At 48.3% G+C, this 27,201-nt stretch overlaps 1 protein-coding gene across 13 annotated transcripts in view; it reads right to left on the reverse strand.

The window, feature by feature from the left end:
• Window positions 1-432: 432 nt before the first annotated feature.
• UBE2E1 (ubiquitin conjugating enzyme E2 E1) overlaps window positions 433-27,201 on the reverse strand; it is a 56,742-nt gene continuing 29,973 nt past the window's right edge. For all 13 annotated transcript variants that reach the window (XM_043966710.1, XM_043966707.1, XM_043966702.1 and 10 more), the window contains 3 exons: window positions 12,187-12,319; window positions 5,065-5,212; window positions 433-1,259 (listed from right to left, as the gene is read on the reverse strand). In XM_043966710.1, coding sequence (XP_043822645.1) covers window positions 1,162-1,259; window positions 5,065-5,212; window positions 12,187-12,319 — 379 coding nt within the window. In that variant the 3' untranslated portion in view covers window positions 433-1,161. The remainder of the gene's footprint in view (window positions 1,260-5,064; window positions 5,213-12,186; window positions 12,320-27,201) is intronic.

Below are 27,201 nucleotides of genomic sequence, written 5' to 3' on the forward strand. Positions count from 1 at the left end.
TGTCTGAGGCCAGATTTGAACTCAGGTGCTTCCCGAATTCAGGGCCAGTGCTTTATCCACTGCGCCACCTAGCTGCCCCTAAAATGAAGATTGAAAGAGTATTTTCAACTTTTTCAGCCAACTGTACTTTGGACTTAAATGATGGGGTAGGATGGGGGATCACCAGCAACAAAGAATCCTTTAGGGTCTGAAGGCTGGATTGGCAGGCTCAGAATATTTCTACCTAAGAGTTGTTACCTCCGCAGTTTAGAAGAGCTGACCCAGATGGCTCACTTTCACTGATGAAGCTTCGATTTCAAACCCTGTCCCACCTGCAGTTCAATTGATAGAGTTAACATACCTTCTTTTGGCAACAGAGCTCAGAACATCTGATGTCCCCTTAAATCCTCCACCAAGAAACACAGAGAGTTCCTCAGCACGAGGGCTGCAGCCTTGTTTTTTAATAGCTTTTTATTAGCACAGTAACAAATGCAGACCAAAGTAGCCCACAACATATCACCAATCCACTGAGTGACTCCTATTCCACGCCGTACAGTTAAACAGCTTAAGGTATTTCACTACAGGTTCCTGTAAGTCCTGATTAAAACCTCTAATCTTTTCACACTAAAGTGGATTGGCATATAACATAAAACACATTAACTGCTCATTTCCTATAATGGTGCCGTATATCCACTTGGCCATATTATATATCATGAGATGACAATCTCTAAAAAGCAATTGTTAAATATCAATGTTCGCTCTCATGGGGGGGGAGGGGGAGAAACCAACATCTTTTTACAAAAAAAAAAGAAGAAAAGAAAAAAAACCCGGTAGTCTTGGAAGGACTTTACATAAATGCCATATGTATCTGTACAAAATGAAGCTGTTTTTAAATCTTTTACATATTGCAAGCAACAGAACCCAAATGTCTAACGTGTACATTCTGCTCATATTGCAGAACTAAGGACAGTCTTAAGAGATGCTATTACCAATTCTAACTGTCTACTGTAGCAAGATACCTTAAGTTACAACAACAAAAATCTTAGGAAATAAAAGACTGAATAAAATCTGTTATAGAAATACCCTACTCTTTTATCAGCTCCCCCCTCCCCCCTCCCCGTCAAAATCATAAGCAGCTCTTTCCATCACAGACAATTAATGTGAATTTGGTGAAAACCCAATTTATGTCGCGTATCTCTTGGTCCACTGCCTGGCCATTCTGTCGTGTTCTGCTCTGTTGGTCATGTACTGCGTGGCGATACTTCCCACTAAGGGGTCAGCTAGAAAGGAAGAACAGGAAATGATTACTCATGAAGACCGGGAGAAGGAGCAAATCAAAAGTTAAAATCTCAGCTCCATGAGCAGAAACCTGCATCCAGAGCTCATTATGCTGGCTTTATCGCCTGTTTGCTATGGGGCTTTAAAGCCTAATGACAGTCAGTAACATAGGGCCAGATACTGTGCCATGCACTGAGAATACAAGGAAAGGGCAAAGACAGCTGGGCTCCGGGGGAGTTCTGAGAAAGCTGACCAGACCCGACGGACGAGGGAAGCAGCTGGCACAGCAGGGAGGGAGAGGACTTCAAAAGGCTTCTTGTCCCAAGGTGGGGCTTTGGCTGGGATCTGCAGGAATCGGGGAGGTAGAAGAGAACCGCATCTGAGTTACTGGCCAATCCACCCCACCCTGGAAGTCTCTCTAGGCTACTGCATCTAGATGCCTTCTGGTAGATGAGGTTTCACGAGGTATACACTTTATATTACACAACTGGTAACGTAACATCTGGGAGTAGGCACCACCAGGAACTAAAAGTATTCCATGGAAATGGATTTTCCAAATAACTGAAATGTATTCTGGGGCAGCTAGTTAGCACTGAGCATGGGACTTCAGTTCAGATGCTTACTGGCTGTGTGACCTTGGGCAAGTCACTTAAGCTCTGCCTGCCTCAGTTTCCTCAACTGTAAAATGGGGGTAATAATAGCACCTGCCTCCCTGGGTGGTTGTAGGAACTAAATGACATCAGATTTGTAAAGTGCCCCAAACAAGTGATTAACAAATGCTTGTTCCCTTCTACCTCTACCTTACTCTAATGGCAAAAAAGTTTTATATTAATAATTGACAGAAATTTTTTAATGTATTCTATCCTTCCTTGCCTTTTTTTTGGGGGGGGAAGAGCAATGAAGATTAAGTGACTTGCCCAAGGTCACACAGCTAGTGTCGAGTGTCTGAGGCCGGATTTGAACTCAGGTCCTTCTACATCCAGGGCCAGTGCTTTATCCACTGCACCCTCCTCCCCCTTTCTTTTTTTTTCTTCTTTTTTTTTAGTAAGGCAATTGGGGTTAAGTGACTTGCCCAGGGTCACACAGCTAGTAAGTGTTAAGTGTCTGAGGCCGGATTTGAACTCAGGTCCTTCTATATCCAGGGCCAGTGCTTTATCCACTGCACCCTCCTCCCCCTTTCTTTTTTTTTTCTTCTTTTTTTTTAGTAAGGCAATTGGGGTTAAGTGACTTGCCCAGGGTCACACAGCTAGTAAGTGTTAAGTGTCTGAGGCCGGATTTGAACTCAGGAACTCCTGAATCCAGGGCCAGTACTTTATCCACTGTGCCACCTAGCTGCCCCCGCCCCCGCCCCCTGCTTTCTTAAAACAGTATTCTAAGCAAGGCCTGTAATCCCTGCTATTGGAGGGGACTACGTCTGGTGGAGGTCTGGCACCACTATGGGAGGGGTGGGTAGAGGGTCGATAAGAACAGGCTACTACTGAAGAAGGGGTGAACTGGCCCAGTTTGAAACTCTTCTGCCATTAAGTTGTGACCTGGGCAAACTAGGAAGAACCCAGTCTCAAAGCAAGCAAGCAAGCAAGCAAAAAAAAAAAAAAATGTACCAAGCCATTGGAACAATTGTGAGATAGTCGTAAAATTAAAAAAACTGACTCAGTCATCATTAAAAACATTAATTATACTGTCGTGTAATTTTTAGGCTACCAGTTGTATTCAATGTCTCCAAGGTACCGTTTCTACTGTTAGATATTTATCTTGTCCCCTCTGTTAGGATCCTCTTCTCATATTTGCTCTAGGGGAAAACCAGGTAATTTATGGACATTGTATTAAGTTTGGTTGAATCAGAAGACTATTAAGAAGTGTAGAAGTGGGGCAGCTAGATGACGCAGTGGATAGAGCACCGGCCCTGCAGTCAGGAGGACCTGAGTTCAAAATCCAGCCTCAGACACTTGACACTTACTAGCTGTGTGACCCTGGGCAAGTCACTTAACCCCAAATGCCTCACCAAAAACAACAACAAAAAACAAACAAAAAAAAGAGGTGTAGAGGTTTTGTTTTTCACCCAGCAAAGTGGCAAAGATTTAAAAAAAGGGGGGGGATAGACAATGTGGAAGACAGGCAAAACTAATACACAGTTGGGGGATCTGTGAACCCATTTCACCATTCAGGAACCCAATTTGAAATTAAGTTAAGAAAATGACTTAGAATGTTTATACCCTCTGATTCAGAGATCTGATGAGTTTAGTGCCTCTCTCCACCCCAACTTGTGCCCTCCTATCAGGAGACTTCAATATACATATTGATACTTGCTCAGGCCCGGTTCTGGGCCTTTTCCTAAAATGGTCTCCCTCCTTTCCTCTGGCTCCCCTGCATTCCTACAGGATTCACCTCAAATTTCATCTTCTGCAAAAAGTCTTTCCTTATCCTCACCCCCACGCCTTACCACTGTGTCCATGCACATTCTTGAGCACACCTACCCACCCACACACCCATCATCCATCTCTCTCTATCTCTGCTGTGCACACAGTCTGCACGCTGCCTCCTCCAAAAGCAGGGATGATGCTTTTGCCTTTCTTGTATCCCCGGTGCTTAGCACAATGCGTAACACAGAAAGCCCTTTTTGAGGCAACAAAGAACCAGAACAAAGGAAGTGTCCACAAGTCAGGGGACAGCTCCACAAACCGTGATGGATAAATGCATTGGAACATTACTGGGGGATAAGAAACAATGAATCCGAGAATCCCCAGAAGCACAGTACGTACAATTCATGAACTGACTGATGCAGAACCAGGCCAACACTGGAGACAATAACAGTGCAAGCACAAAGAATTAACTGAACGCTCTCTAACTATGACCATGGGAGAAAGCTGAGGAAAAGACGGTTCCCTCTTCCTCCACAGAGGTGTCACATCCTGCATGTCCACCTGACTGGGCAAAAACAAGTGAGTGAGAGGAACCCGGGAGCCTGGAGTCATCAGAGATGGCTCTCCTAACAACGAGTCCGTTTGCTCTGAGGAATGGCTTACTTCCACCCACTTATACAATCACATTTTACCTCACTCAGGTTGCCAGGAGAGGGATCTCCCTATAAGGGAAGGATTCCTATAGAATTCCAAGTTTATAGAAATGTGAAGCAATGGACCTTGCACACAGTAGGCATTTTGTAAATGCATCCAACTTTTCAGTGGCTGGATTACAATTCAAGCCTGGAGCCCAAACACTTTCAGCTCCATTTCATTACTTCCATTGTGTCGGCTATTTAAAACAGCAGAAAGCCGTGTTACAGCAGTTCTGTAACTCTGCATCTCTCTGGCAAAGACACACTGCGTACACGGGCAATCGGCACCATAGCAAATGTGGCAGTCTTAGGTGACAACTGGGGAAGACCAAGCTGCCAATACAAAGCAGAAGACAATGCTGAGGTTTGTCAGATTAGCAGCTTCTGTATGACTTGCTGGTGACACGGGCCACGAGGGAGAAGGACGCAGATGACCTGATCCTTAACTAACAGCAAAGAAAGGCAGCCAGAGCACCCCAAGCCCCGGCCCAGGCAGTCAGCCGAACCCCCCAGCTCAAGAAGGTCTCAGTTCATCTGACAGAACAGACTTCCATAGACTTATCCTGATTTTCTTGGTCCACGCATTCTTTGGTAAACAGCTATATTTTTTAAAAGTTAACTGGTAAAGTAAAACAAGCATCATATTTAAAAAGAAGAAATCTTGGTTAATGTGTTTAACACATAAGACGTGTTTTGGGCGGTTGGAGGACAGGGCCATTTCACAAGGTCAGCCAAGGCAGCCTCCACCTTACCAGGGTTGCAGTCAGTGAGCAAGGAACAGATGGAAAGAAGCACTTTAGAAATGGTGAGGGCCGGGCTCCAGTTGTCTTTCAGAATATCCAAACAGATCACCCCTTGGCTATTGATGTTACAGTGATAAATTCTTGTCCGGAACGTAACCTAGGGAGAAAAGAGACCAAGAGACCCTGTGACAACAGTCAAGGTGCCATGACATCTTATTACACTGTATTTTTTCCTTTCTGGGGAGGGAAGGAAAGTCCACTTCTTGCTAAGTTGATCCCTCTGCCTTGATCTCAATGTTGGACCCTGTTCCCTTTTATGCCAGCTAACATATGGTAAGCTCTCTCAACAATCCTCTCTCTCCCTTATTAGCTCAGCCAGCTGCTGCCATCCCGTCTCTCCTTCCTCCCATTCAGGGCCAAACCTTTATAAGTGTTTCTACTTCACACCTCTGTTTCCTCACAAACACCATGGTCTATCTGGCTCCCGTGCCCATCCACAAACTGCTCCCCAATGTCGAGAAGAAGCCGTGCTGCCAAATCCAACGGTCCTTTCTAAATTCTCCCATTTCTTTTCATATCCAATCACACCGATTAAATCCGTGTGGTTCTACCTATGTAACTATTTTCTGTTAAGTCCTCTCTTACTCCCATTATTACCTGCCTGATGCAGGCAAGACTCTCATTGCCAGCCCGATCCCCTGACATGCTTCCTGACTCCACTTCCCCATCTTCAATCATCAGGTCATGTCCCTCATCTCTTCAAAAACTTTTTAATAACCTTTAGTGCCTCCACTGCCCACTAAGGCAAGCCCCAGCTAAGCCCACCTCTCCCTGCAACTCTGCCACCACCCCACCTTTCTAGCCTTTTCTTATCTATCACTCCCCTTCATGCAGTACATGCACCCATCAAACCATGCTATTTTTATCCCCTGAATGTACCTGATATGTGCTCTCGTTTTTTGTTTTGTTTTGTTTTTTTCTGCTGAATTCCTAGTTGGCCTTGAAAGCTAGTCTCAAATGACAACTTCCCTGATGTCTTGAATCAACAAAGACTTTCTCTTCTCAGCATAATTTCCACAGCACTGTGTTTTCTACCTCTCTAATGCAATAATTATGTAAGCGACCAATATCTGTTTTCTACTACTAGACTGTAAACTTCCTGAGGGCAGGAATGGTATCATTTTTAAGTGTTGTATTTCCCACAGCACTTGGCTCAGTGATTTGTGTACAGTAGACTTAACATGGTTTTGCTTAATGGGTCTCAATTTTTTCATCTGTGAAATAAGAAATTTGGGCTAGATGATCTGCCAGGTTCTTCTCTCAGACACAGATCTCATGCAAAGTAATTCCCAATATAATAGTGTAGCTACGAGAGCTGTAAGTCCCTCCCTCACAGGCACAGGGACTTCTCATCTCTGAATCTCTCCCAAAGCCCAGCACAGGGCTCAGCCCAGAGCAGAGGCTAATAAAGGTAGAATGCCAACAAATACTTGGTGAGAAGTGGGTGTGAGATCATCCCTGCCATTATTAATTTGCAAGGTTGGCTGGAGTAAATTCCAAGATAAGCAAATGTTAAGTATGATAATGTTAAGGTCAGCAAAAAGTAGAATTATCTTTAAGACGCACCATGTTTTATATCTAAACCACCTTAAAGGATAAAATGATATTTTCCACACTAAATTTTAGGATGGCTGGTTATCTGCTGACCTCTTGTGTTAGCTGGTAATATTACATTACTTCAAAGTTTAATATAAAGATCATTCATTCCAAATGGGTCACTTAGTACACAAAATAATGAGGCACTTTGCAAAATGCTTAATAAAAAGACAAAATGATAACCAAAGAACATTGAATGCATATAGAAAAATCTGTTAACTGGCCCACAGACAAGTCTTTCTCTAAGGACCCTTTTAGCTCTGACATCCCATATCAAAGACTATTCTAACCACATCTCTCATTACCTGGCTCTTCTTTTCTTAGCTGAAGAGCTAATTCATGAAGCAAACAGAGCTAGGACTACCAAGTGAAATGGAGGAAAACTGAAGGGGTTCATGACCTTATGAGTTTTAGGGAAAAGATATTTCATTTAAATAGTGAATATTTTCACTTTAAGAGACTGAATCCCCAAATGACCATTTTCCATAAAGCTAATGGAATTTATCAGGTTGTTTCTGAACTTATAAACACAAATTAATTCAAATGTTTCTTTACAAAGCACCTACTATGTGCTAAGTACTTAGAAGTTGGGCAGCGGTGAGAATAGAGTGTGCCACAGATGAGAAAAGAGCTATGGAAAGTTGTGATGAAGGAAGTGGGCTTAAGGTCAGAAAAGTCTTCGTGGAGGAGCAGGCAACTAGAAATAGGGGTCTGGAACTCTGGGAGACAGATGTCACCCCTAAAGCCCAAGAGGAGGACTATAGAGAGGGCCAGAGGGAGCCAAGGGAGAAGTTGGCCCAGAAGGAGAAAAGGTGAGAAGGCGGCAGTCACTGAAGCTTCAGTCAGGGAGTGGAGGGAGAGAGGGAGGGAGAGGGGAGGGAGGGGGAGAGGGAGAGAGAGAGAGAGAGAGAGAGAGAGAGAGAGAGAGAGAGAGAGAGAGAGAGAGAGAGAGAGAGAGAGAGGGGAGGCAGAAAGGACTGGGCAGTTTCAAGTTTGGATGCCTGACTAGTGGTACCACTAAAACAGGGCAGGCGAGAGGCCTGGGGAAGGGGAAGACGTGCTCTCTTGACCAGGGGCTTCAGTGGACTTTCTGGCCAGCTACCATAAGAAAAAGTATTCTGTTTTGTTCACTGATGCATAAATAATATAAGAACTACAGTTCTCACGTATCCAGAACGGAAAGATAAAAATAGGGCAGAATCTACAAATAATTTATATTTGGTTTCAGAGTAATTTATAATTTATTTTGTTTCGAGTAACACTAAAATTAGTTCATATTCCCTGAGCACCCGTTATTCTGATGTTGGGGAAATAGCACAGATGTGTGTGAGGAGGCAGTGAAAAGACTCTTGTGAGCATTTTACTTGGAAAAACAGAAGTGACATTAATGTGTTTGGGAAGTCCTGCATGACTGATTTTTGTTTGCCATATTAATTAAAAACACAGCTACAATACCCTTTGACCCAGCAATAGCACTACTAGGTCTGTATATATAGAGATCATAAAAAAGGGAAAAGGGCCCACATGCACAAAAATATTTCTATCCGCTTTCTTTGTGGTGGCAAAGAATTGGATATTGAGGGGATGGCCATCAACTGGAGAATGGCTGAACAAGTTGTGGTATGTGAATGTATTGGAATTCTATTGTGCTGTAAGAAATCATGTGCAGACAGATTTCAGAAAAACCTGGAAAGTCTTAAGTGGACTGATGCTGACTGAAGTGAGCAGAATCAGAACATTGTGACATAGTAATAGCAACATTGTATGATGATCAACTGTGATAGACTTGGCTCTTCTCAGCAGTGCAATGATCCAAGACAATTCCAAAGGACTCATGATGGAAAATGTTCTCCACATCCAGAAAAAAGAACTGTGGATTCTGAATGCATATTGAACCATACTGTTTCTACTTTGTCGTTTGTTTTTCTTTTTTGAGGTATTTCCCCTTTGTTCTGATTCTTCTTTCACATAATTAATGTGGAAATGTTTAATGTGATTGTACATATATAACCTATACCAGATTGCTTTCTGTCTTGAGGAGAGGGGAGGAAGGGAGGGAGGGAGAAAAATATGGAACTCAAAATGTTATAAAAACAAATGTTGAAAACTATCTTTACATGTAACTAGAAAAAATAAAGTACCATTAAGACGTTAAAAAAAAGAGAGTAAACTCCTTTGGGAAGGCAAAAAACAACAAAAAAACATAGCTACAGCTCGTCAAAATAACTGGGGAAATCCTAAAAATCAGCCTGGTCAGCAAATCGGTGTTTCTATAGTTTGAGAAGGAGGGGGAGAGGAAATGATGAGACATCGGACTCAGTGTTGTCAAAGCACAGGCTGTGTCATCGGCCCAGCGCGAGGCCTGGAGCCTTCTCCATCAGGATGCTCTGGGAGCCATACAACACGGGTGTTAGGCCATTATGAACAATGAGAGAGGAGCCAGGAGCAAAAGACATGGCCTGTTGTTATGCTGGTGAAAAGACCAGAACAAAATCCACAGCATCTTAAGCCTGAATTAAGTATCGGAATTTTATGCTTCCAGCCCAGGGAGACGAGGTTCACACACTTGGCTCTGCAAACCCAGAAGGAGGGGGTCAGCCAGCAAGAGGAAGAAAGAAACCACCAAGGGCCAGGCTCTGGGGGCGCCGAGGAGGCAGGCGAGCTCCTAGGACCACAGAAGCAGAATACTGACTGGCTGCCCATAAAACACATTTGAGGGCGAAGCATTTGTTTTGTCACCATTTGGCCCCACAAAGTTCTGATTCACTGTGAATAGGAGTGCTACAGATCATGAACAAGACAAAGCCTCTGACTCTCTCAACCAACATTCAGGACAAGCCATATTCTGTGCCCGGCACAAAGAAAGGCAGGAGCTCCTGGCCTAAGGGGAGTCAAGGTGAAAACACCTGACTATAAGGGATGCAGACTGGATAAGCTGGCGACAGACCAGAGGAGGCAAGAGCATGGAGAGGAATCGAGTGGGACTTTAGTGGATGTGGCAAAGGGCTTGGAACACCAAGGAGAGAAGTATCCATTTGGCTCAGGAAGATCCCTCCGGGCTGAGCGAAGGCTATGTTGGAGCAGGCAGGCCCGCCAGGCAGGCATGAAGGGATGAAGGCTTGCACCAGTGGGTGGCAGCGTCAGAGGAGAGAAGAGATAATGCAAAGGTACCATGGATGAGTCTTGGCGAGAGCCTGGCTATGGACGATGAGAAGACGACGCCTAGGATGAAGGCCTGGGAAGGGGACATGTTTGGATATATGTACAGGACCCCCGTCTGAGAAGTCCAGAGGAGCCTGGAGGTCAACAAAGAGGACCATCAGCACAGAGATAAAAGATCCTCGGAGTGCGTGAGATCACCGAGCGAAGGAGAAAAGTAGGAAGAAGAGGGTCCGAGACAGAGCCCTTTGGGACACCCCACGGTCAGCAGTGGAACCTGGACAGGAGGAGGAGAGTCAGGATGGAGCACAGTCACGAAAACCGGGAGGGAGGGAGGGAGGAAAGGCATATTTGTCAAGCACCTACTGTGCGCCACGAGTTTTACACATATTATCTCATTCAATTCTCACAAAAATCCTGGGAGGAAGGTGCTGATAAGATCCCCATTTTACAGAAGAGGGAACTGAGGCAAATGGAAGTTAAGTGATTTGTCCATTCTGTCTGAGACTGGGTTTGAATTCAGGCCTTCCTGACTCTAGGCCCAGCATATTATTTTTTCAGTAAAATAGTGGCTCTGTTCCCTGTCCTTAGCTGTCTGAGGGGTCCAGCTCCACAAGGAAGGAGGAGGATGCACCTCCTTGATGAGCCCTCACGCTCTCCTGCCCCCACCATGATCTGTACAGAACACTGCCTCCATTCCTGGAGCATACCAAGGGCAGCTGAAGTGTCCTGCATCTCTCTAAGTGTCTACCCCATCATAACAGTTCTACCAGGTGGTCGGTCCATTGGTCCGTCCTTTCTTTTTTTTTGGTGGGGCAATGAGGGTTAAGTGACTTGCCCAGGGTCACAGAGCTAGTAAGTGTCAAATGTCTGAGGCTGGATTTGAACTCAGGTCCTCCTGAATCCAGGGCCAGTGCTCTATCCACTGCGCCCCCTAGCTGTCCCCTCCTTCCTTTCTTTTTGGCCAAAGTGTGCTTGCTGCAGGAGCTATGGGGGTGTCCTGGGTTCAATTCCCCAACACCGAGAAGTCCTAGGTGGCTGGGTGCTCTGAGTTTTGTGTATGATTTTTGTAGTTCTTCTCTTCCCCTCTTACTCATTAGAGGATGCTGTCACTTCCAACTGTTATCTCCACACTTGACTGGAACAGCCAAGCCCTCCAAACCACCGGCTTGTTCAAGAGCTCCAGGACATCCCTTATCAGGAAATACGTGAATCCCACTGCAAGGGCTTTCTGACATTTAGTCTAACCATTCAGGGCTGGTTTGCTTGGGGTTCTCAGGTCTTTCCCCAAACACCAGGAATGAGGTGAGTTTAAATGCAGTCACTATGAGGAGCACAAACAAGACCTGTCCTCCCTCCCAAACAAAAGCAGGACGTTAGCCTTTCACTCTGGGTGCTGGTCTCTATGAAAACTAACATGAAATCACATAGGCCTAATTTTCACATCCACTCTGGACAATGAGTCTGCCAGGGGACATTCATCAGATGATGAATCTTATGGAAACTAAGCCAGCCACTTAAGCATCGTATAGATGGAAAAGAAAAAGATACATGCTGACCAATATTTCAGCTACTTGTATACATTAAAAAATCTAAAATTATGCCAAGTTTTTAACATCTCTAATCGAGTAATAAACTTGTAAGTAGCCGAGAAAGATGATTATCTTCTTGTGCTTTCTAAAACCAGACTTCAAGGTCATTAATGTTATTTGAACAGAATATTAAAAATAACCACAATTTCCCACATTTTATTTGGCACTCTTAAGTTCACACAAATTATACAGCCTGGAACAATTTACTCTAAATCACTGTGGAAAATTGGATTTCCACAGGCTACTAGCCAGGAGGTGAGAGATCCTGATTCAGAAAAAGGGTCAGGAAAATGAACCAAGTTCAGCTCTGATATCTGAGAAGAGTGAGGCACGATGAAGCTACAGCTGACATTTATACACGCTGTCATAAAAAGGCCATTAAAAAAGACAGTTCAGCAGTCCAAACGCTATCAGCTGTCTTCTTTGGGACACTGGGGGTAGGGGAAGATGTGAGATCTCAAGGCATAAAACAGGGACCCCACATACAGGGGTGGGCACTTTTTCCTGACAACTCTGTCCACAAAGCCATTATAAGAACTCTCAGGTAGAACCAAAGGCCCAAGGACTTGGGTGTTGGTAAACTTTGCTGTGATGAGCGACCACAAGCTAGCTTAGACTAAATGGGCTTCAAGATTGTAACAAATGAGGCCAATCAAAACCTTTTGTCCCTTGGCATTCTTGGGGGAATGGATAAAATTCAGCATCAAATCAGGAAGCTTCTTACCTTTGGAGGCTTGAAGGGATATTCTGGTGTAAAGGTTATGTCAAGGAAGAAGACCCCCCCTTCATAGACTGATCCTGGAGGCCCCAGAATAGTTGATCTCCATTCATAGATGTTATCGCCTTTGGGACCAGCACTATGGGAAAAAACACACCAGTGGCAAAAAGTTACTACAAGGAAAGAGAAACAACTCTGAGCATGCAAGCGTATTTGCAGAGGGCTTAAGGGAAACCCCCAACAGGAGACAGACTCAGACAGCACAAAGAAATACACATTTCTGGATTTGGCCCCTGAGAATTGGTTTTTCTTCACCAATCATTTGTCACAAGGGATCCCCACCCAAAACAAAATCCATTGAGGAATGTTGGGGAAGAAAGGAGGGATCACCAATAAACAGAAGCCAATAAAGAGGGTCATTTGAACTTTTATTTTTAATGCAAAGATGAGAACAGAAGGAAGTACAATGGGGAAATTTTGAAAGTAATATGTAGCATTTTATCACATTTCTTGTATATGACTCTCAGCTATGAAGGCTTAAAATCAGAGATCCAGTTTTATTTACAACAGTCAGTCTCCACTTATCAATGCAAATATCTCTAAGATAAAGAGGAAAAAAGAGCCTTTTTGTTCTGTCACCCCAAACTCCCCTTCCAATAAAAATATGGATCCCCACCCCAAGCACAAAAACAAACCTCCATGATGGAAGGCCATTAAGTGGTGGATCATGTTAATTCAGAGAAAAAAGATTTCAGTTACACTGCAATAAGTATCCCACACCTGTAAAGTATTATGTTGGGTGATGTGGGCAGGGGTGGATAGAAAGACAGAAAACTTCAAAGTATCTACCCCCAAGAGGCTCACAAGCTAACGGGAAAATGGGAGGCAATGGTGAGGCAGAGCACTCCAGGGAAGACGAGGGTGTACCACAGAAGGTGGCGTTAGACTGAAGATACATGATAGGGAGTATGGTGTAAGAAGGCTGGAAAGGGACAGCTAGGTGGAGGTCACTGTGCTAAAGAATATGTAAGGATGCTACCTCTCAGCCTTGTTAAGTCACAAAATATGTTACTCAAAAAAGATGTCTCAGGCAGCTAGATGGCGCAGTGGATAAAGCACTGGCCTTGGATTCAGAAGGACCCGAGTTCAAATCTAGCCTCAGATACTTGACACTAGCTGTATGACCCTGGGCAAGTCACTTAACCCTCATTGCCCCACCCCAAAAACAAACAAACAAAAAGGCTGGAAAGAGAGGAGGGGACTAGGTGGACTATGAAGGGCTCTGAATGCTAAGGCTCCAGAGATTCTGTACTTGATCCTGGAGGATTGTGTTAGGGAACTGCTGGAGTGTAAGCAGCAGAGGCCTGGGCTTTAGGATAGAGCAGAGTGAGGAGAGACTGAGGTGGGCAGCTATTGCAAAGGTCCAGTTGTGAGGTGATGAGGTCCAGCAGCAGGGTGGGGGCTGGATCAGAGATCAGGGGGCGCATTTGAGAGATGATGCCTAGGTAGAAATGGCAGTCTTGGCCACAGCTTGGATGTGGGGGCTGAGAGAGAGTCCAGGGTGACTAAGGACTGGGTACACAAACAGGTACAGAAGGAGGGTTTTCAGGAGAAAGAGGAGCCATGGCTCTGTTCTGGAAGTGCTGGGATGCCACGCTCCACAAAGGCACAGCTGGGGGGGGGGGGGGGCTAACTCCAGGACAGAAACTGGACCTGGAACGTAGAGCTCTGCTGAGCCTGAAGACAGGAATTGTTCAACCCTTTCCACTTACAGTTGTCATTCAGCTGGTAATTTCCATATTGTTCTTGCAAACAGATTGTGAAGTGTGATCTTTTTTAGATGTTCAAAACCCAGTGAAACTCTTGAAAGATTTCTAGGAGCCAGAACAGTCTGTCTGCCAGTCTTTTAGGCTTGAAGAGATGAGAGGTGCTTCCTGCATCATGGTGGGTAGAGCCCCATCATCTCTCTCAAAACGACGAAGGCTCATGACTGATGGCAAGCAGAGGTCCAGACGTCACCAACAATCTCCCATGGCCAATGAATGTCAGGCTGAAGCTTTTAGGTCTGATGAGTTGTTGTTGGTTTTGCACCAATGATGGAGGAAAGCTTCTCTCAACAACTGGTTCCAGGGCTCCTGTTTTCTTGCTCTTTAATTATGCTTCTTAGTGGGGTTATTTTCTTGCAGTTTCTTCGCGGGGATTTTTCTCAGCTGCATCTCCATTTTGTGAGGCTTTAATTTGGGTAAAACTATGTAATGTAATCTGGAATCCACTTAGCTGGGCCTGTGCGCACTGTAACACGAATACATGGGGTACCATGCTGTGGGGCTCCCCCTCTTCTGGCACCCCAAAGGACACCTTGTGTGCCCCACAGGACATGGGACTGGCTGGTGTTTGGACCAATTACAGACGCCAGGGTTAATCTGTATGTTAAATATGAAAAAAGCTCAAGTCCTTTTTCCTTCGGCAGAAAAAAAGAGTTGTAGACATTTGCTTCATCCCAATGGGCCATCTCGCATGCGCCCCCATTTTGGAGACCATTGGTCTAGGAGACCAATGATGAGGGCAGAAAAGGAGGGAGCAGCAGAATCAATGGGGACTGGCAAACACTCCACGTGGTGGGTGAAGGGCCACGGACAGAAAGGAGGAAAAGAAGCAAGGTGGAAAGGGGGGCAGTTTGGGGCAGGCCGAGGTTGAGGGGGCAGCAAGCACTTGGAAAGGTGGGATCTAGACTAAGAAAAGACAGTAAGAGAGGGAAGTGGGAGATACCCACGGAGGGGAGAGAAGAATAAAGAAGTCCCCAAAGGAGAGAGTATCTCCAAGGACGAGGTGACGATGAAAAGGCTCCGACATGGCAGCCCAAAGGTCACTAACGACCCTTGAGGAGTAAGCAGGAGAACGGGAATCCAGCTCACAGGGAGCCAGGAGTCAGCAATGACTTCGGAGTGTTCACAGGGTGGGGAAGAGGAGAAACGACGGGTGGGGCAAGAGCCCAGAGAAAACTGTCTTTGAGATGAGGAATTGAGGGGCGTAAAGGACAGAAATACCCCCAAGTCTTCTCAGCAATCTCTAAAAATCACCATCACCTGGAGCAAATGAGCTTCCTTCTCAAAGTTCGACTTCAGAAGTCACACAAAAAGATAACTTGATTAAAGAAACACCTTTAGTTCAGAAGGTGAAACCGTTTTAAAAATATGCTCTGGGGCTAAACAAAACTAGCTTCACATGTAGCAGCAGCAAGGACCTCCCCCAGCCCGCTGCCCCTGGGTCGGGACCCCCGCACCTGGCCCGGCCCGGGAGCACAGGCTACAGGTGTGGCCTCAGGTCCTTGGCCACAGTTATTCAGACTTGGTTATGAGCAAGGCTTCACAAGCATCTGCTCCACCATCACTAGGGAGTTCTACTCTCCTTGATTCACATTTGTTAGAAACTACACTTCCAGCACTAACCAGGGCTATTCACAGGCCCAGGGGAAGCTTGGGTATTGTGGGGGGTTTATGTTCAATTTAAAATACATTTTTATAGCCAGAATGAGGAATCCCAAATGGCTCAGCTGGGCTGGAGAGGGCCCCCAGCGGCCCCCACACGCCCCCTACAACTCTCCCACAAAAGCATCATTCACCCCAGCCCTGTCCGGAGACCTCAAACAAGAGAATCACTCACTCACCGGATGGGCTCCGGCTTTTCTTTGTTTTGTTTTGTTTTGTTTTGTTTTGCAGGGCAATGGGGGTTAAGTGACTTGCCCAGGGTCACACAGCTAGTAAGTGTCAAGTGTTTGAGGCTGGATTTGAACTCAGGTACTCCTGAATCCAGGGCTGGTGCTTTATCCACTGTGCCATCTAGCTGCCCAACTCCGGCTTTTCCAATATGCACCGGAGCATCTCCATACAACCTCCGGCCCATATCACAGACCTCTTTTGTCTTCAGTCTACAAGAACCACAAAACCTCAGAGCTGGGGGGTCCTGAGGGGCCCCTTCCTGGCCCCTGGGAGGACAACCAAGGATGGTGGAGAAGGAAAGCAACAGAAGCCAGCCCCGCCCCGCCAGAGGAACCTGGTCACCGCCGGCATTCACCTCTCGGGGTCTATGGGGAGGGTCTGGTCCCTGGGATAGCAGACTGGGCAATGAGCAGGTACTCTGTCCATGGACGGTATTCAAACAAGGGGCCTGGGAGCTGAACAGGCAAATCTGAGGCTGACGAGAGGAACAAGGTGTCCCAAGGCCTTGGGCAGGGGCCACAGACCTGACCAGATGGCTCCTGAGGCTCAGCGTGTGCCCAAGGGTCGTCACCCACTCTGTGCTGTCCCCTCTGTGGGGGTCAAGGCGGGGCCAACGGGCCTGGGGTCTGGCTCTGGTCCTTCCTGTGCTGCTGGAGGGCTCCGTCACCTCTCTGGGCCTCACGCAGCAGGCCTAGAACCCAACGTAGTTTAACTGATACCTTTGGGACGGATGGTGTGGACAGGAGGAAGGGCGAGGCCTTGAAAGCCCTTTACTCACCAGCCCTCCACCCTTGGGGGTGGCCGATTCTGCCTCCCCGAGGGCTCTAATGGGGCCTCATTAGCTACACCCCATGTGCCTCTGCTCCAAGACCTCGAGAGGGGTTACTCCTGAGGCCCCCGGCCCCCAATCCCTCTCTTCCACAGGCGGGTCCTTCAACTAGCCAGACAGAACTATATCATGTCCTGCCGACTCCCCTTTGGGAACACGCCCTCCAGGCTGGCATCCTCTGGACGTCTCCTGCCTGTCAGTGTGGTCCTTCAGAGGAGGCGCCCCAGGTGTGTTCTGACCAGGGCACATGCACAGGGAGGCCGCAGGTCTTCTTCACCCCGGAGGCCGCCTCCAGGTCACAGGGCACAGGCTCCATGCCTCTCCCATCTTGGGCCGGCTGTATCGAAATCTTTCTGGATGCCGATGCTGTCATCGCGTGTGCTACCCACCCCTGCCGGCCGACTGTCATCTGCTTGTCTGATATGCCTTTGTCCACAGCACCCATTATGGTCTTACACCCTGCCCCCCATATCCCCTCCCGGCTGGCCATTACACCATTCCAGAGCCCGACGAAGCCTGGCCTGGTCTGAGGCACTTCACAAGGTCTTTCAGCAGATGCTCCTGTGGCAACCTGGGCCTCTTTGCTGCCCCAGTGACTTTCTCTGGCTCTCCAACCAAGTCTGATTATTGACCAGCAACAGTCTAACTGTGCCAACATCCTAAACTACTCTCCCGGGAGGCCCATGACCCCCCCCTTCAGGAACACAGCACTCCAGGTCACCCTCAGTCACAGGCTCATCTCCGTACAGGTCACCACGTCTTATGCCTCAAAACTGAGGACGTTCAGCTTGGGCTGTGACAAATCAAACACTGATCGATAAAGGATGATTTTTGTTTCAAATGCGTTCATCCTAACAGTTACAAACACAATTTTCTGAACTGTAAGGAATACAACACAAAATCTTTCATCGAAGGCATAAGACTAAGGATTTACCAATAATTGAAATTTTAAAACTACAAAAACAGCATGACAGAAATCTAATTTAATGTGCTTTTGAATTTAGATGTGCCAAAGTATGTAATTCTGTATCTAGTTAATTGATGCAATGACAAGGCTGTGACTTCTGAAAAACGCTGTTCCGGGGAAGCACAAACACACTACTTTCCAGTGACTCAATGGACTTTACATTCCTGCCCTTTCATTTCAAGAAACGATTGGAAACAGCTGTATAATTTCTATTGTCACAGAGCATTCATGATTACTTATAAAGAAATCCCCCAACAGGGAGTCAGCTGGAAATGAGGGTAATGTTCTTCATTTTATTGGAAGGAGAGGGAGGGCACTTCAATGTATCTCAAGAACATGCACACAATCTGGAGAGGCATACAAGATGAAAAAGGAAAGCAGTACCATATCTCCTAAGAAACTCCTAGAACCCTCTCCAAGTGGCGACAGGCTGTTGGGCGGACAACCAGAGCTCGCCCATCAACGTGGACCCTTGGACAGGGGAAGCTAAGATCAAACTTGGGAGCATCAGTGCCTCCAGCAGCCCTTAGAGGAAAGCCCACTGGGTTAGCACCAATATTCCCTGGGACTGGAACACTGAACAACATCTGAAGAATTAAAATGGAGCACCCCTCAGAGGGGTGTGGCTGTGGGCCACAGGACGCTACCAGCCATGCCCCAAAACAGAACCCAAAACCCCAGGGACTCCTTTACACCCGTCCCTATGGTCACTGACATGAAAACAAGAATGACCTCTATCATGCCAAAGGATCATGCCCTCCGAACAAAGAAATTCTGGGGTAACCTTTAGTTGACTTATTAATTGATCATCTGAAAGGCAATCGATGGGTCTGTTCAGCTTCTTGTAATTAGTCAACTACATATATGAGAATTAGCACCCAACAGGGAAATCCTATGGCAGAGAATCTGTGTCACAGCCAGAGTTTAAGGACAGGGTGAAGGAGGAGAGAGTGCCCTGGGTTGCTGGGGATGCAGAGGAGCCAGGCCGTGGTTTTAAGTACCAACCATTGTCCAGGTCTGTAAGAGCCCAAAGGACCACAGTGTTTGCCCCCCGCCCCAGATGCTCTGCACCACCGGGGGGCTTCTGGTTGACCTCACTCACAGGCAGGGCTGGGGTTTTGAGGGGGGTCCCCCATAGAGGTGGCATGTGCCTGTCTCTGGCAGCTGTGGGGTTAGAAGCCAGATCACCAAGGGTCCTAGAACTGGGGGAGGGGCCGCAGGGTGCAGACCACCTCCCTAGGTCTACATCGGGCTGTCTGGAGTGCCGGAAAGACTTCCTTCATCATGGCCTTAATCGCACATCATTTCCAAACAGAAGGGTTAGTGGAGGCCCCAAGCCCGTTTAAGAGAAAGCTGTCCAACCCCAATCTCAGGAGAAAACTCTGCCCTCCTCTGGGCGAGGGGCCAGACTCCTGACTTCTAACAGGAACATCCCTGGCTCCTTCTGTTCATGTTGTGTAAAGCTCTGGCCTCACCAGGCAATCCCAGCTCACGTATCCATCCATCCATTCATCATTTACTGAGCACCTACTCTGTGCCAGAGGGTGGGAAGAGGAGTCCAAAGACACAACAGTCTCTCTTCCCTTACATCCTAACGGAGGAGCCAAGTTCAACACACATGTACACACACAGAGCTCACACACGCACACACACACAGTGGAGAGAACAACTCATCGGGAAGCACCAGAAGCATGAGGCTGGGGCCGCAGACTGGGTGAGAGGGAACCCCAAAGGAGCAGAAGCCGATGAGGGGGCCAGCAGAGGAGAGCAAGGATTCTGTCAGCAATCAGTCAACAAACATTTGTCACACCCCTACTATGTGCCAGGCACTGAACTAAGTGCTGGAAAGGCCAGCTGGCAACACAGCTGCTGTCTGCAGTGTATAGCAGGGCACTGGCCCTGGAGTCAGGAAGACCCGGGTTCAAATCTGCCCTCAGACACCCGGCCGGTCTGTTTCCTCATCTGTAAGGTAGATAACAGCAGAGTTGTTATGGGGCTCATAGAAGACGACATCCCTCGTACAATGCTCGCTGCTCTCATTATCATTTAACTTGCATATTAAACTGTTGGCTATGGCTGTTGCTTGACTCCCTCCATAATCTGGTGCTTCTCTATCCTCCGACCTACCCCTTGCCCAGTGATCTGAGAGCACAATGAAGTTAGTGTTACTTGATTAGCCTCAGAAGGGCCAGATGAAGGAGAGCCCAGGTAAAACAGGGCAGAGGGTGTGTGGGGCTCTTTATAGCCCGAGGGGCTTTCTGCTGCCCCTACAAGCCTGGCCTGGTGACTGGGGCGGCCAGGAACAAGTCTGGGGGTGGGTGCTCCCTAAGGGCCCCATAGAGCAGGCAACAAACAGCTCAGGTTCAATCTCCGAGCCACCACGAGGGGAGGGGAGGAGACAGGGGGTTCTGGGAGGAGCCCACCCCTGGAGAGGAAGAAAGGGCTTTCCCTTGGCTCAGAGGGGCCTTAGACAAAATTTCCAAGGAGGTGCAAGTTTGTCTTTATCCTTCAGGGTGTGATAAGAGCCTGCACACCCCAATCTCCTGGGTCCTCACCTCTAGTGAGTCCTTCTCAAGATAAATTAAGCAGAATAAAATGCTAATGGAATCAGAATTGTGGGAAGTGTAGGGGTGGGAGCGGGGCAACTAAAATCTTTCCCTTCAGCAGGTGAAACCATTATAATTATATATAAAAGCATCTCTTTCCCCCCCTCCCCCCCCACTTCCTGAGGAAGAGGCTTTCACATATGAGTGAAGGAAGCTGTCACTGACCACAAGATCATTCATGGTCAGCTTGAGGGACAGCGGCCATCGCTGTCAGATCAGAAGCCCCAACTAACAGGAAAGTTCCCACAGGACACCAACGTGAAGGGGCTTTCTCTGGGCCCTTGGCAGGAACAGCCACAAGGGGGATGGGGCCCGAGAGAAGGTCTGACCCCTGGAGAGCCACAGTCAAGATGCAGTCCTCCCCAGCAGTCCCACAGGCCCAGCTTTCCCCTTCTCAACTGGCCGGCGACTCCCCTTTGGTCAAAACTGACTTGGGACAGAGCAGCAGGACCCAAGAGCCACGAAGAAGGCCCTTCACACAGTCAGCAGGGAGTTTAATGAAGGAGGCTGGAGGGAGACTGCGCCCCTCCCCAAGAGCACGCTTTGGGCCATTCCTGATTTACATGAGCCACCCCGACTTTACAGGCACTGGCCTGTTTCCTGGTGGAGGTGCATGGTTGAAGAAGATCTGAATGAAGGGCAAGGGGACTGACAGATGGGAGGAGGGGGCTGTCCCAGACCTAAAGACAGCACAGAACAAGGCAGGGCACTTGGAACAGAGGGGAAGGAACAAAGCAAGAGAGGGCTTCGCTTCCCCTGGAATAAGAAGGGAGATGTGATGCAGAGAGCCCAAGCTAAACTAACCATTTAAACAGTCTCAGAAAGTTAAGAAAAGTCAGGCGGTCGGCAGCCATTCTCTCTGGAGTCATTTGCTGCAATGATGGTGATGTGCCAGGCTCATTCTGAGCCCAGGATGCTTGGATGACCGCCCCTCTCTGGAAGCAGAAAAGAGCCCCAAATCCCTTCATCACGGTCCCCACAATCCAGATTATGACCAGGTGTGCTAGGAAAAGGAAGACCAGCCACACGACTGGAAAGGACGGCCAACTGCTGGAGAGACCACAATGGAAAGGCCGACAAGGCCGGCAAAATCGGCCCAGCTCTATGACCACACAGTAACCCCTGGTGGGGCAGCACCACCTCTTTGGGTCCCAAGGTTCAGCAACTCATCACACCTCACACACTGACACGCGATGAAAACAAGCATCACGCACGCTCTTGGTCGATCTGTGTCGGCTGGCGCCGCTCGTCTATCCCACGGAAGGTGCAGGTGGAGATGGGGGGAGATGGGGCAGGAAAGCAAAGCCTTCCACACTTCCAGATGGGGGAACTGCTGACCTAAATAAGGGCCCCCAAAGCACCGTCCAGATCATCTTGATCCCGTCTAACTGAAAAGCTTTTGTACACGATCAATGCTGTGAGCATCAGAAGGCCAACGGCCAGAAACAGACAGATCCTTGGGGCGAATTTCTGACGGAAGCCTGATAGGAAAGATGAAGGAAACCAGTACAAAACAAACCAATGACCAAGGACAAAAAGGGAAGAAATGCAAACCCTCAACAACCAGATGAACAGGCTCCGAATCGTTATGAATGAAAAAAATCCCAAGGTTCCCCCTCATGGAGGACAAAAGGGCACAACGATGATGGTCAGGGGATCGGGGAGGAGCGGGCACATGGATGGACAGCTGGCGAAACCCAACTGGTGCCACCATTTGGGAAAGCAGCCACCCTCAAATGGGCACCTGCCTCCCCGGAGTGCTGGGAGGACCAAAGGCAAGAGCTGTCAAGCGCTTCATGCAGTGCCTGGTACACAGTGGGTGCTAAATAAATGTCAGGGTGTGCTGGGGGTGGCGGGCCGAGAGAACATGAGGAGGGGGACAGAAAGCCTGCTCTGTGTCAGGCCGGTCGGCAGAACTAAGCATGATCAATGGCTTCTGACTGTGCCTGGACAAAACCGAGCTCAGCTCAGCTGCCTAATGATGAACGACGTCTTCCTCTGAGGTCCCCAGATTCCTGGAGCAGACCCGTGTGGGCAGAGCTCACTGCACTCCTGCCCAGCCTCTGACTCCACCCCTACTCTACCTGGGTCAGTGGGCATCTTCCCGCTGGCACCAGACACTCCCTCAGATGTAAAACGTCTGTGTCGTCAGTCTTATTTCACCACAGCTTTTCATTAGAATTTCAGAAACATCTTTGCAAACCATTGAGTCTAACATAGAGTCACATCCTGACACCATCAGGAGTAACAATCTGCCTCTGTAAAAACCTGCATTCCAATTCTCCCATGAAGCCCTGTGCAGAGAGCAGTGCAGTCATCTTCCTCCCTAGAAGCAGGATCACTGTGTGGACCACACAGCATCTTATTCATCCTGATGCCTGCCAAAGATCCTGGATGTGGCGTCGGAAGGGGGCTGGGGCCGGGGTCTCAGAGCCCCTCTACTTTCTGGGTGGCCCCGATGGGGAGTGGGTGGGAGGAAAGGAGAGAAAGCTGGCCAGGCATGCCCAGGGACAACAGGGCCCAGCCCTGCGACAGTAAAGACTGTCCCCTGGCCTTCTCACCCTGGAAGGCCCCTACCCTGCAGTCACAGGTAAGAGAAAGGGGAACAGTGGAAAAAGAAATGCTGCAAAACCCCCACAGGATAGAAAGGGAGGGCCCCTGCCTACACCTGTAAGCACAGTGCGCCCACCCTCTTTTTTTTTTCCAATTTTACAAGCTCCTTCACACCAAATGCGTCCAGCCCGGGTGGCCACACACCAGAGAAGCCTCCTCTGGCAAAGCGACCAGGGCCCTGCTCCTCCCTGGAGGACACACAGGCATGGCTCCTATTCCACATGGGTAAATACAGAGCATCCTCCTTAGTCTTCCCAACTTGCTAGTGCCTCCCCTCACAAAACAACCCAATGTCAAAGGTCACTGCAGACATGCTTATACGTGCGGCTTCTCAGCCAAGGGCAGAGACAACCCTCTGGCCTTCTATCCCCCATCCCTAACACATAACAACCTGGTCAAGCCAAAAGGCAGTTCCTGAAAGTCTCTGCTTCTCTCACACCTGTCCAGCTCCTGGTGATTTGGCCTTATCTGCCCACCCCCTCCCCCATTTGGCCTTGACCAATGCGGAAAATTCAGGGCGGCCAGCTGGAGCAGTGGATAGAGCACCTGCTCCTGGAGTCAGGAAGACTCATTTTCCTGAGTTCACACCCAGTCTCAGATACTCACTAGCTGTGTGAGCTTGGGCGAGTCACTTCACCTCTGGTGGCCTTAATCCACTGGAGGACATGGCAAACCACTCCAGTATCTTTGCCAAGAAAACCCCAAACGGGGTCATACAATGAAGAAAATGAGGCTGCCCCCAAAGCACACAAACCGGGTCTTGTGATGCTCAGGTGGAAGCTGGCAAATCTGCAAGCCTGGACCTGGCATGGCCAAGTGTCGTCACAAAGACGCACAATTGCCAAACTGAGTCCCAGAGGGCGGAGCCATTTCCAAAGCTTGCAGGGTGGCTCAAGGCACGGTCAATGTCCAGCCGAAGTGGCCGCTGGTGAGGAGCAGAGTGTGGCCTCCTTCCTCAAATAGCAGTTTCCTTCAAGGCCTCAAACAAGAGCCCGGCAGGTCTGGGGTTCTTTCCTGGCTGCCCAGGGCTCTTGTCCCAACACTGCGGGGCACAACAGAGAGCGTCCCGCAGTCCGCAGCTCTGTCTTTCTTCTGGCTGACGCCCATCTCGAGCAGACACATTAACTAGGGTTAATGGTGTGGCTCCCGGAAGGCCGACAGAACGGCGGCTGGGTCTGAACACTTCACCTGACAGTCGTACATGTGCACAGCGCAAATATGATTTCTAGCAATGGAGTCAGTCCGAGTCTCACCAAGATGCATTTAGACGTAAATGTCCCCCTAATGGGGCTTGACCTGTATTAGACTTAATAATATATACTCACGCAGACTTCCCAAGTCAACAAAAATACATTTAAAAATCAATACTTTGTTATGTAGATGTAACTGAAAGGACAGAGATGGAAATATTTAAAATTCAAATAGCTGAGTGAAGTTGACATAGACAAGCCTCCAAGCATCAGAAAGAATTTGAAAATAAAATTGGACTGCTAATCGTTTGTTTCAGACTGAAGATGAAAGAAGCCATTTAAAATTAGCTTAAATCTCTCTTTTTTTTTACCCTCTATTGCAATAATCCAACAATCTTCCAAGGTTTTTTATCGGTAAAATACATACTTTGAACATTCAAAATCACACAAAAGTATCAGCGAGCTAAGTGTACAAAACTGCAGAACCCTGTTCAATGACTCATTGTATTCTTTGTCAACTTGCTCATGACATATTTACTGGTCAAAAGATCTTTCCCTGCACTGATTTAAAGGTGTATCAATGTATGACAAACAATGTAGAGAAACGGCTATGGGTAAGAGGACAAGGAAATTCCCAGATATGATAAAATCTCAGATCAATGTCACAGTGTGGCTGGTTGCTCTTGGTACAGGAGCTCCCTTCACTCAGGTGGTAAAAGAACAATGTTCTAGTCAGCACGAGGGGAGAGAGGCCAGGGTCCAACAGCCTCTGACTGTCAGAGAAGGGACTGGCCTTGGGCCTTCCTGGCACCCTCCTCTGACAGAGGAGGCAGGTGAAGCCCAGGGAGAAGAGGACCAGTGTTCCGGGAGCATCCGCCCCCAGGCCCCAGATTCCAAAGCCCACGTTCTTCCACTGTTGGTTCTTACCGACCCCTGCTTCATTAGAGCCTGTTTTCTAACTGAAGTTCATTCTCCTCATGAGATCATTACATCTTTTCCCTTTCATTAAAAAAAAACCACAGTCAAGAGTTTTGAATTGGATACATTAAAAATGCTTATCTAAGGTTTAAAAAACAAACACATCACTTTACAGAGCACTTTAATAGGCAATAAGACAATACACGTTTATCAAATACCCGCTCTGTGTCAAGCACCGGCTGTCTCCAGGATAATGGGAAATGATGGACAGCGGGAAGGCGAGGGAATGAACAAGGGCTGGAAAAAGCTTCCTGGAGATGCTAGGACTTTAGCTGGGACTCAGAGCCAAGCAGGGAAGGCAAAGAGGGGAGCCTTCCAGGCAGGGTGCCCAGGTGGCCCAGGGTCCAGGCTCTCTGCTGCGGACAGCAAAGGTCATGAAGGGCTTGGAATGCCAAGCAGAGCATTCTGGGTTTGCTCCTGGAGGTGAGAAGGAACCACTGGAGTTACCTGAGTGTGTGTGTGTGGGGGTGTCACACGGAGAAGATGGCCTGGAGTGGGGAGAGACCAGAGGCAGACAGAGCCCCCAGCAGGTGACTGCAATGATGCGGGTGGGAGGTGGGAGGGTTGGCCAGTGGGGAGGGCAGGAGGACTCTGAGGCCAAGAGCCTGAGGCCCGGGAGGGTGGGAGTGCCAAGGCTTACTATTAGTAGCTCACAGTGTGACTGACCAATGGCTCTTTCAGACCCTGTATGTTTGATCTGTTCACCTCATATTCAAAATAAGCCCCACCAATGGGGGAAAGTGCACTGAGCGTCTGGGATGCGGGCGAGGCAGGCTGGCCAGCATCCTCAGGACCCTCCAGAAAGGGAAGGGGGGGCGTGTAGGGTGTCAGGGCAGCAACTCTCTTCACCAGCAGCTGCCTGAGAGACGGGCTGACAAGGAGAGCCCCTACAGCCGAAGAAGCCGGGCTGAAACAACGAATGACAAAAAAGACTGCGTCCTCAGCTCTTCCTGATGTCTAGCTTTTTAATATTTTATTTTTTTTTTATTTTTCTGGGCAATGAGGGTTAAGTGACTTGCCCAGGGTCACACAGCTAGTAAGTGTCAAGTGTCTGAGGCTGGATCTGAACTCAAGTCCTCTTGAATACAGGGCCAGTGCTTTATCCACTGTGCCACCTAGCTACCCCAATGTCTAGCTTTTTAAATGAGTTATGGCTGAAATGCTCTGTGACCTCCCTGAGGGCAGACACCAGAGTGATGCAGTCCCTCTGGTCACTCTGCGTAATAGTCCATGCTCTGTTCAGCGGTTACCCTCAGAACGTGCCCCTAAGGGGGCTCAGGCTGGACTGGGCCCCGGAGCAGGTGGCAAAGCGACCTCTCATTTCAAGGGGCATTTCTGTGGATCATCACCAGGCCAAGGCAAGACCACCTTCTGCATTCTCCTTTAGTTGAGTCTTCCAATGGATCCAGTGAGAGGTAGGCTCACTTTTAAAGTTTTCAGAAGGAAGCACGTTTCCAAACATAAAAGATTCACTAACCTTCATTCTCTGCTGACCCCACGTTTCAGTAAAGTATGTCCACAATAGAGTGTATCACATGTGTGTGCAGAAGTGTGTGGGGCCCATGGGTCGTGGTGGGCCTACTCTACAATACAAAGCCCGTCACAGTGGTCCTGTGCTCACCTGGGAGCCTGCCTGCTTAGCCACTCGGGGAACACTACAATGATCTCATCTGTTCTCCCACCAAGAGAGGGTCAGGAGACCTGGGTTCAAATCCTGTCTCTGCCACTTCCTGCCTGGGCGACCTCAGTGGTTGGCCCAGATGCCCCAAGACCCTTTCTCTATCAAACCACAGGCCAAGTCCTGCTGCTGCGTCCACAGTGGCTTGCCCATCTAAGCCCCTAATTGATGCCGCCTTCCCCTACAGCAGTGAAAGGCTCCTGGTCATCTCTCCTCCCTGAGCTGCCTGAGATGGTCCCAAGACCCAGGCTGACAGGCCCCTCAGCAGGGCCAGAAAGCCTCCCCACCTTTTCTAACCATTCCACATCCCTCTCAGGAATACGAAGGCCCTGCCCTCTAGGGGCTCCCATTCCAAAGGAGACCAGCTTGAAAGGAGAGGGGTGACCTCGGGAAGGGGAGCAGGGGAAGCCAGCCAGGAGCCACCCCCAGGGGCCAGTGCAT

Source organism: Dromiciops gliroides, chromosome 5, assembly GCF_019393635.1.
Source record: "Dromiciops gliroides isolate mDroGli1 chromosome 5, mDroGli1.pri, whole genome shotgun sequence".
Lineage (NCBI taxonomy): Eukaryota > Metazoa > Chordata > Mammalia > Microbiotheria > Microbiotheriidae > Dromiciops > Dromiciops gliroides.